The 11,488-nt window shown below is 55.8% G+C and overlaps 1 protein-coding gene across 1 annotated transcript; it reads right to left on the bottom strand.

The window, feature by feature from the left end:
* Positions 1–1,302: 1,302 nt before the first annotated feature.
* LOC132834006 (beta-1,4-galactosyltransferase 3-like) lies at positions 1,303–11,112 on the bottom strand. The gene is made up of 6 exons (XM_060852718.1): positions 10,851–11,112; positions 7,568–7,803; positions 5,933–6,120; positions 4,625–4,747; positions 3,692–3,796; positions 1,303–1,456 (listed from the first exon to the last, which is right to left on the bottom strand). Exons 1-6 carry the CDS (start codon positions 11,110–11,112, stop codon positions 1,303–1,305), a joined length of 1,068 nt encoding a protein of 355 aa, XP_060708701.1.
* Between the last annotated feature and the right edge of the window lie 376 nt (positions 11,113–11,488).

The following is an 11,488-nucleotide window of genomic DNA, read 5'->3' on the forward strand; positions in this document are numbered from 1 at the left end:
TGTCATTCTGTATATGAGCCATCCCGAAACCCTCGATTAGATCCTCGTCTGTAACTCACTCCCGGCTATCTGTTATCCTGTATCTAAACCTTTGAGTGAAGATTTGAAGCTCGGGTGTCCGTTGTTGTGGTTTTGTTCACCGAGCTGGAAGTTTTTGTTGCAAACGTTTCGTCCCCTGGCTAGGAGACATCATCAGTGCTGCGGAGCCTCCTGTGAAGCGCTTCTTTGATGTTTCTTCCGGTATTTATAGTGGTCTGTCCTTGCCGCTTTCGGGTGTCAGTTTCAGCTGTCCGCTGTAGTGGTTTGTATATGGGGTCCAGGTCAATGTGTCTGTTGATGGAGTTTGTGGATGAATGCCATGCCTCTAGGAATTCCTTGGCTGTTCCCTGTCTGGCTTTCCCTATGATACTAGTGTTTTCCCAGTCGAATTCATGTTGCTGGTTGTAAAAGGTAGGTGAGAGGAAGGGGTTGTAAATAGTGGTTAGTTAATTATCCTCGGTTATACTTTGAGAAATAAAGTTGTGAATGTTTCGTTGAAAGAGTTCTTGGCCCCATGGATCTTCACGGATTATTGCGGAGGAGACAGCTTTTCCGTGTTTCCGGTTTTAAATTAATGGAGGGTTTTCCGAGAATCACAAATAATGACATTACAGTTTGTGTTTCTGTTTGTAAACACGTTGGCACATGGTGACGGGGGTTGGGGGGGTGGGGAGAGAATGAGGGGAAGACTGTGGCCCCCACCCCCTGTGATCGTCCCAATGGGACAAGGATGGGGAGGGAGTCCGGGCTCTCACTCCTGTAATGCCTCCATGTTGCCAGCAGGGAGTGTTACTCTGAGGGCACCCCCTGGAGGGGACGGTTTGGAATCACATGGAAACCATCACTTACCCCCCCCATCCCCACACACACACACACACACACACACACACTCTCACACACTCACACATACACACACGTGTACCACTGGTGATGCCTTCCATAGCTGGTCAGCTCATGTCACGCGGTACCTTGAGGTGGCGCTTAGAGTGTGGGTAGGAACAGAAGTGGCAAGGGGAACAGAAGAGAGTCCCTTCGATCTAGAGAGTCCACCGGGGGTGGGCCACAGCGAAAACTTGCGAGCCCCTAAAGTCCCAAAAAAGTAAATAAAGAGACCTATTCACAACCAGAAAGTCAATCTTTGCAAAGTCCAGGTCCTCAGCTGGCCAGGGTGGGGCTTCTGAGTGTGACAGCTGCTGTAGTGAAGGGGAGAGTGGGGAGGGGTTCATCCCTAATCCTGAGGGGGAGTGGGTGGGTGAGGATGGGTCACGGGGCTCGCTGGGGCCCTCCTTTCTCAGTGCCGACGTCGACAGTGATGTTGGTGTACAGAGGCAGATACTCTTTCGAGAGAAGAACGTAATCGAGGTTATTCAACCCAGTTTGCTTCCAGGTGCTGCTTGTCTTGGTCAGCAGATTCCATCTGGAGGGGCAGAGGGAGGGCATCATTAAACTGTCACAAAATCAGGCCATTCAGTCCATCATGTCTCCTTCAGTCCCCCACATCTCCCTGTTCCCCAATTCTATCCCAATCTCCATCCAATGGCTCTTCTCCAAGTTCTCTCTCTTCCCCCCCATTTCTATCTCAATCCCCATACCGCTATCCCCTCCCTACTTCCCTATCCCACTAACTAATAGGGGACCCTCTCGTTCGAGGTACAGACAGATGTTTCTGTGGCCAGCAGAGAAAAAGCAGAATGGTGTGTTGTTTCCCTGGTGCCAGGATCAAGGATGTCTCAGAGAGGGTGCAGAATGTTCTCACGGGGAGAGGGGCCAGCAGGAGGTCAGTGTCCACATTGGAACCAACGATATAGGAAGGGAAAAGGTTGAGATTCTGAAGGGAGATTAGGCAGGAATTTAAAAAGGAGGTCCTCGAGAGTAGTAATATCTGGATTACTCCCAGTGCTACGAGCTAGTGAGGGCAGGAATAGGCGGATAGAGCAGATGAATGCATGGCTGAGGAGCTGGTGTATGGGAGAAGGATTCACATTTTTGAATCATTGGAATCTCTTTTGGGGTAGAAGTGACCTGTACAAGAAGGATGGCTTGCACCTAAATTGGAAAGGGACTAAGAGACTGGCAGGGAAATTTGCTAGAACTGCTTGGGAGGATTTAAACGAGTAAGGAGGGGGGTGGGACCCAGGGAGATAGTGAGGAAAGAGATCAATCTGAGACGGGTACAGCTGAGAACAGAAGTGAGTCAAACAGTCAGGGCAGGCAGGGACAAGGTAGGGCTAATAAATTAAACTGCATTTATTTCAATGTAAGGGGCCTAACAGCGAAGGCAGATGAACTCAGGGCATTGTTCGGAACATGGGACTGGGATATCATAGCAATTACAGATACGCGGCTCAGGGATGGGCAGGACTGGCAGCTTAATGTTCCAGGATACAAATGCCATGGGAAGGATAGAAAGGGAGGCAAGAGAGGAGCGGGGGGTGGCATTTTTGATCAGGGATAGCATTACAGCTGTGCTGAGGGAGGATATTCCCAGAAATACATCCAGGGAAATTATTTGGGTGGAGCTGAGAAATGAGAAAGAGATGATCACCTTATTGGGATTGTATCATTGACCCCCTAGTAGTCAGAGGGAAATTCAGGAATGTGGATGTACCTACTAGAGAAGGTGTAAAACTTGACCTACTCTTGGGAAATAAGGCAGGGCAGGTGACTGAGGTGTCAGTGGGGGAGCACTTTGGGGCCAGCGACCGTAATTCTGTTAGTTTTAAAATCGTGATGGAAAAGGATAGACCAGATCTAAAAGTTGAAGTTCTAAATTGGAGAAAGGCCAATTTTGATGGTATTAGGCAGGAACTTTCAAAAGCTGATTGGAGGCAGATGTTCGCAGGTAAAGGGACGGCTGGAAAATGGGAAGCCTTCAGAAATGAGACAGTGAGACACCCCCAACCCCAGCTGTCCCTGCTCCTGCCCCACTCCCCGTTAGAATTGTCACCCCTGATGTTAGACTGTTCCCCCCTCCCCCCTCATCCAATTAACTTGGTCACAGAACACAGAGCGTGGGTGTGGAGGGGGGGGTGTGTGTGTAACTGGGGGGGTCTGTGTCCAGTGATGTTCCATAGGGATCCGTGCTGGGATCCCTGTGGTCACTGAGACAGAGAGAAATAATCTGGATGATAATGTCAGGGGCCTGATTAATACGTTTACAGAGATCACGGACATTGGGGGAGTTAGGGACAGTGAGGAAGGCTGTCAAGGGATACAGCAGGATATAAATTCCCCACTGACATTCCCGCTCCGATCAGGGAACATTCCTCACTAACATTCCCGCTCTGATCGGGGAACATTCCTCACTAATCTTCCCGCTCCGATCGGGGAACATTCCTCACTAACCTTCCCGCTCCGATCAGGGAACATTCCTCACTAATCTTCCCGCTCCGATCGGGGAACATTCCTCACTCACCTTCCCGCTCCGATCAGGGAACATTCCTCACTAATCTTCCCGCTCCGATCGGGGAACATTCCTCACTAACCTTCCCGCTTCGATTGGAGAACATTCCTCACTAACCTTCCAGCTCCGATCAATCAGAGACCATTGTAACCAGAGCAGGGGTCCTGAGTCCACGCGCCCCATGGCTGAGGACTGGGATAGCCCTTATTCCACCTTCCACCCCCTGAGACACTGGGAATACCCGGATACCTTTTGGGATTTTCCTCATTCCCCTTGTCACGTGAGTGTTTAACCATCTTGTAACGGGCCAGGTGCAGAGCAGTCCGGAATACCGACATCCCGCTCAGCCAGACCCTGGAAAGAGACGGAACACAGCGCCGGATCATTCCCTGACCCATCTCGGAATTCCTGCCCCACCCCTCCACCATCTTCTCCCCTCCCCTCTCCCATCAGCATCATGTGTTTATCCAAAATCCCCCCCCAGATCATTATTGGAATACGGAGACTGGAACTGTGCATGGTGCTCCGAGTGTTGGTCTGACTGAGGGATACGGAGACTGGAACTGTGGACAGTGCTCCGAATGTGGGTCTGACTGAGGGATACAGAGACTGGAACTGTGCACGGTGCTCCGAGTGTGGGTCTGACTGAGGGATACGGAGACTGGAACTGTGCACGGTGCTCCGAGTGTGGGTCTGACTGAGGGATACGGAGACTGGAACTGTGCACGGTGCTCCGAGTGTGGGTCTGACTGAGGGATACGGAGACTGGAACTGTGCACGGTGCTCCGAGTGTGGGTCTGACTGAGGGATACGGAGACTGGAACTGTGCACGGTGCTCCGAGGGTGGGTCTAACTGAGACAATGCTGCAGCTTCTCCCAGGGTGATGAAGTTCTGAGTGAACGTGAATCCTCTCTGGGACATAGTTTCAGGTTCCGGATGTTTCTATCCAGTTCAGATCGGACCCACGAGCGATGGTTCTGTCTGTACAGAGGATGTTCAGTCATTTTAGTGAGATGGGGTTGGGGGAGTTTGTGTGTTCCATTGCTCCCAGGTCAGTCTGTGGAGTTACAATGAAGGCGAGATGACAACGTGGAACAGAGTGAGGCCATTCAGTCCATCGAGCCTGCCCCATCATGTAATGAGATCTCGTCTCATTGGGAGTTCAGATGGAAACCCCGTACCTGTTAATGAGGTCATCATCCTCTCCGCCCCATCCCCAGTAGTTATTGGGGAAGCCGTTGACCTTCATGAACTGGTCAGGGGTAAACGCCGAAACTCCTCCAAAGCAGTTCGGGAACACTACTCTGCAGATTATAAACAAAACAGCAGTGACTGGCTCCATCACAGGGAACTCTAACCGCTGACCCTCCGACAGTGCGGCACTCCCTCAGCACTGACCCTCCGACAGTGCAGCACTCCCTCAGCATTGACCCTCCAACAGTGCCCACTCCCTCAGCACTGACCCTACGACAGTGCCCATTCCCTCAGCACTGACCCTCCGACAGTGCCCACTCCCCCAGCACTGACCCTCCGACTGTGCCCATTCCCTCAGCACTGACCCTCCGACAGTGCCCACTCCCTCAGCACTGACCCTCCGACAGTGCCCCCTCCCTCAGCACTGACCCTCCGACAGTGTCCACTGCCTCAGCACTGTCCCTCCAATGGTGCGGCACTCTCTCAGCACTGACCCTCTTACAGTGCTAACTCCCTCAGCACTGACCCTCCGACAGTGCGACACTCCCTCAGCACTGACCCTCCGACAGTGCCCACTCCCTCAGCACTGACCCTCCAACAGTGCCCACTCCCTCAGCACTGACCCTCCGACAGTGCAGCACTCCCTCAGCACTGACCCTCTTACAGTGCGGCACTCCCTCAGCACTGACCCTCCGACAGTGCGGCACTCCCTCAGCACTGACCCTCCGACAGTGCCCACTCCCTCAGCACTGACCCTCCAACAGTGCCCACTGCCTCAGCACTGACCCTCTGACAGTGCCCACTCCCTCAGCACTGACCCTCCGACAGTGCCCACTCCCTCAGCACTGACCCTGTGACAGTGCCCACTCCCTCAGCACTGACCCTCCGACAGTGCCCACTCCCTCAGCACTGACCCTCCGACAGTGCGGCACTCCCTCAGCACTGATCCCCTGACAGTGCCCACTCCCTCAGCACTGACCCTCTGACAGTGCCCACTCCCTCAGCACTGACCCTCCGACAGTGCGGCACTCCCTCAGCACTGACCCTCCAACAGTGCCCACTCCCTCAGCACTGACCCTCTGACAGTGCCCACTCAGCACTGACCCTCTGACAGTGCGGCACTCCCTCAGCACTGACCCTCCAACAGTGCCCACTGCCTCAGCACTGACCCTCCGACAGTGCGGCACTGCCTCAGCACTGACCCTCCGACAGTGCGGCACTGCCTCAGCACTGACCCTCCGACAGTGCCCACTCCCTCAGCACTGACCCTCTGACAGTGCCCACTCCCTCCTTACTTATATCCGAATGTGTCCAGAGATTCAGAGGCGTGTTTGGGATTTTTCTCACACGTGTAGAGGTTGCGATCATCCTCAGGGATAAGATCCACATCGTGAAAGTACAGACATTCCCAGTCTGTGTCCTTCATCGCCTCCTTAAAGCCCACGTTGTATAACTTTGCTCTGTTAAAGGTAGTGTTCCCAGCCTGGGGGAGAGAGGGAATGTGACAGGGGCGAGAGAGGGAATGTGACATGGGGGGAGTGAGGGAATGTGACATGGGGGGAGAGAGGGAATGTGACAGGGGGAGAGAGGGAATGTGACGGGGGGAGAGAGGGAATGTGACATGGGGGGAGAGAGGGAATGTGACAGGGGGAGAGCGGGAATGTGACAGGGGGAAGAGAGGGAATGTGACAGGGGTAGAGAGGGAATGTGACGGGGGGGAGAGAGGGAATGTGTCAGAGAGAGAGAGAGAGGGAATGTGTCAGGGACGGGGGGAGAGAGGGAATGTGACGGGGGGAGAGAGGGAATGTGACAGGGGGTAGAGAGGGAATGTGACAGGGAGGAGAGAGGGAATGTGATGGGGAGGGGGACAGAGAGAGAGGGAATGTGACAGGGGGGAGAGAGGGAATGTGACGGGGGGAGAGAGGGAATGTGACAGGGGGAGAGAGGGAATGTGACGGGGGGAGAGAGGGAATGTGACAGGGGGAGAGAGGGAATGTGACGGGGGGAGAGAGGGAATGTGACAGGGGGGAGAGAGGGAATGTGACGGGGGGAGAGAAGGAATGTGACAGGGAGAGAGGGAATGTGACAGGGGGGAGGGAGAGGGAATGGGATGGGGGGAGAGAGGGAATGTGACGGGGGGAGAGAGGGAATGTGACAGGGAATGTGACAGGGAGAGAGGGAATGTGACGGGGGGAGAGAGGGAATGTGACAGGGAGAGAGGGAATGTGACAGGGAGGGGGACAGGGAGAGAGGGAATGTGTCGGGGGGAGAGACAGGGGGAGAGAGAGAGAGAGAGAGAGAGAGAGACAGAGGGAGAGACAGAATGGGAGAGTGTGACAGAGAGGGAGAGAGAGACAGAGGGAGCGAGACAGAGGGAGAGAGAGAGTGGGAGAGAGAGAGTGGGAGAGAGCGACAGAAAGGTAGTGACAGAGAGAGAGACAGAGGGAGAGACAGAGAGTGTGAGAGAGAGAGAGACTTAGAGTGAGCGAGACAGAGAGAGCGAGACAGAGGGAATCAGTGAGACAGTGAAGTCTGATCAAACCTCCCGACTCAGTGATCACCCTCACCCTACCGTCCCGAGCCCCACCTCACAGACAGGAGGGAGAGACCTCAGAGCGAGAGAAATATCGGGGTGGGGAGAAACAGGGGAGAGCGAGGGAGAGAAAGAAACAGCGAGAGCGTGAGTGAGAGAGAGAGAGAGAGACGGAGACAGGGAGTGGGGTCAGCCCCTGAACGGGGGGCACCTGGGGAGGGTCTTGCAGCAGGTTGGTATCCCACCCACCACACCGTTCCCCTCCCTCCCTCCCGGTACCTTCCCACGGCCCGAGCTCTGTTTACAACCATCCCCTACAGACCCTGAAACACCTCCCCGTGACCCTGTCCGTGCGCCCCCCCCCACTCCCTGCCCCCGGGTCCCGGTGCGCCCCCACCTGGTGGATGATGTAGATGCGGTACTGGAGCTGCTGTTTCTGTAACATGGGGTGGAGGTAATACAGAAGGTATTTCAGATGCTGCTCCCGGTGTCGGTGAGGGACCAACACTGCCGTACTGTGCTTCGACTCGCAGTCTGGGGGTTTGTACCACCCCCCGGCCAGCACCATGGGGTTCCTCTTCCTCACCTCTTCCAAGGACAGATCCTTTGGGAACGTGACACGGATCGGACCACCTACCGGGGAATGGGGACAGGGGGTTAGACCCACTCTGGAACCTGTCACCCCTCTCCCCCACTCCGTCTACACCCAACATTTCCTGGAATTAGACACCGTCTGCCATTCCTCAGCTCACCGGCCCGGTCCCTCAGGATCTCTCTGTATTCCCAGAGACCCTCCCTCACTGTCTACTCCACCCCCCACCCTCGGGACCGTACTCAACACAGTCTCTGCTCATTACCCAGGAGGGTCACTGCTGTCCTACACAACACGCTTGGACTTTCAGAACAACCCCCACCCACCCACACACACCCCCACACACACACACCCCACCAGCACACCCCCCACACTCTCACACTCACACACACACACCCACACCCCCCCACACTCTCACACTCACCCCCACCCACCCACACACCCCCCACACTCATACACACACACACACACCCACACACACCCCCCACACTCACACTCACCCCCACCCACACACCCCCCACACTCACACTCACCCCCACCCACCCACACTCACACACACACACACCACCACACTCTCACACACACCCACACACATCAACACTCATACACACACACTCACGCTCACACACACACTCACACACTCTCACACACACCCACACACACACCCACACACACACACCCACACACTCACACACCCATACTCACCCCCACCCACACACTCTCCCACCAACACATCCCCACACTCACACCCACCAACACAACCCCCACACACCCAGCCACACCCACACACATACACCCACACTCACCCACACCCTCCAACACACCTACACACTCTCACACACTCTCCCACCCACACACCCCACACTCTCACACACTCACCCACACACACACACACACCCACACTCACACACACACCCACACTCACACACACTCTCCCACCCACCCCCACCCACCAACACACACACACTCTCTCACTCACACACACACACACACACACACTCTCTCACACACTCTCCCACCCACCTCCACCCACCAACACACACACACACTCTCTCTCACACACACACACACACACACTCTCTCTCTCCCACCCACACACCCCACACTCTCACACACAACCACACACTCACCCCCACTCACACATACACCCACACACACTCACCCCCATCCACGCACTCCCCCACGCACTCCCCCATGCACTCCCCCACACGCACTCCCCCCCACGCACTCCACCCACGCTCTCACCCCCACACTCCCCCTCACTCCCCCTCACTCCCCCTCACTCCCCCTCACTCTCCCTCACTCTCCCACACACACACACCCACACACCCCCACACTCACCCACCCACACCCCCCATTCACCCACACACCCTCACACTCTCCCACACACACACACACACACACACCCACCCACACACCCCCACTCACCCCCACACTCACCCACCCACACCCGCCCCACTCACCCACACACCCTCACACTCTCCCACCCCCACACTCTCCCGCCCACACCCCCCCACACATTCTCCCACCCCCACACACACACGCACGCGTGCACACACACACTCCCACCCACACACACACGCACGCGCGCGCACACACACACACTCCCACCAACACATCCACATGGACACGCACACACACACAGACACCCCCCCCCCACACACAGACACCCCCTCCACACACAGACACCCCCCGCCACACAGACACCCACCCCCACACAGACACACTCAGACACACACACGTACGTACTCACACTCACACGGACACACCCCCACACGGGCAAACACAGACATGGACACACACACACTGACACACACCCACACACACTCTCACTGACACACACTCACACTGACACACACTCACACTGACACACACCCACACACCCTGACGCACTCACACACACACACGCACTCACATACCCCCCCACATGGACACGCACCCACACACACTTACACTGACACACACTTACACTGACACATCCCCACACTGACACACACCCACATGCATGCCGGCACAAACAACAACACGCGCGCGCACACACCCACACGCACACACCCCTGAACGTGCGTACACACACACCCACACACACCCCTGAACATGCGTACACACACACCCACACGCCCCAATGCTGACCCTCAGAACCCCTCCCCCACCAAACCAATTCCACTTTGTCCCGGTCCCTGTCCCACTGTCAGTCTGGGAGCTATCATTTCCCCACAATGTCTGTCGTGTGGAACTTTAGCTGATGCTCTCTGTAAACCCAGGCACGTCACATCCACCACATTCATCCCACCACCATCCACAGGGCAACACAATCAAAACAGAGCCCATCCACTCCACATCCCCCAATGGACCCAGACCCCTTCCTGTTCACTCCCTCTCTACACCATCCCAATGGACCCAGACCCCTTCCTGTTCACTCCCACTCTACACTGTCCCAATGGACCCAGACCCCTTCCTGTTCACTCCCACTCTACACCGTCCCAATGGACCCAGACCCCTTCCTGTTCACTCCCACTCTACACCATCCCAATGGACCCAGACCCCTTCCTGTTCACACTCACTCTACACCACCCCTATGGACCCAGACCCCTTCTCGTTCACTCCCACTCTACACCATCCCAATGGACTCAATCCCCTTCCCATTCACACCCACTCTGCACCGTCCCAGTGGACCCAGATCCCTTCCTGTTCACTCCCAATCTACAGCATTCCAAAGGATCCCAACCCCTTCCCATTCATTCCCACTCTGCACTGTCCCAACGGACCCAAACCCCTTCCCGTTCATTCCCTCTATCTTCCATCTGTCAGGACATGGAATACCAATCCTACAGGACAAAATCTTTACTGATCGCTTCCGTCAATTTAACACCTCCCAGTTTAAATCCCTCCACCCCTCCCTAACTCTCTCACCTCCTCCAGCCCCTGCACACCCTTCCTGTCTCTGTAACCCCCTCCAGCCCCTACACCCCCTCCCTATCTCTGTAACCCCCTCCATCCCCTCCATCCCCTCCCTATCTCTCTAACCCCTATACCACCCCATGTGCCCCCTCTGTTCCGAGTCACTCCCTACCCCTTGCCCACTTACTGAGGTACGGTGAGACCGATGGACAGGACGGGAGCTGGTCTTCATCCACCACGATGGGGGTGGTGAGGCTGAGATTGGCGTAGATATCTCCGGGCTGCGAGCTGTTGGCCTGGGAGGTGGTGGGCACTGACCCTGTCTTCCAGAGGGCACTGACGATGGCACTGACCCTCTGACGTGATCCCTCGCGGTACACCAACAGAATGACCAACAGTTGGGCACTTCCCAGCACAGCCAGGAAACGCACTCTGGTGGGTATTTTCATTGGTATCTCACAGCGGGCCCCAAGGGTGATGGCACAAGGAACTGATGGAGTCACAGCCCAATGTCTGGCTCGTCCCCTTCAGAGGGGCATCACTCAGCAATACCACACCCCACCAACGTCCTCCTCCCACACTGCACTCTGATTGGCTCCAGAAACCACTGCTCGCTTGGCACTGTTGGAGGGTATTGATGGCGTTCCAGGGGGTTACTAGCTAGCGGGAGTTGGAAGACCACTCCAAGATGGCGGCAGGAAAGGCCATGATGCACATCCTGGGAAGGCAGGGAGTGGGAGGGTCACGGGGTCACCTGCAAAGTCAGAAACAGAGAGTGAGATTCCTGAGGAACCTTCCTCAACTCAAAAAGACTCATCGGAGGGC

This window comes from Hemiscyllium ocellatum, chromosome 38, assembly GCF_020745735.1.
Source record: "Hemiscyllium ocellatum isolate sHemOce1 chromosome 38, sHemOce1.pat.X.cur, whole genome shotgun sequence".
In the NCBI taxonomy this organism is placed as follows: domain Eukaryota; kingdom Metazoa; phylum Chordata; class Chondrichthyes; order Orectolobiformes; family Hemiscylliidae; genus Hemiscyllium; species Hemiscyllium ocellatum.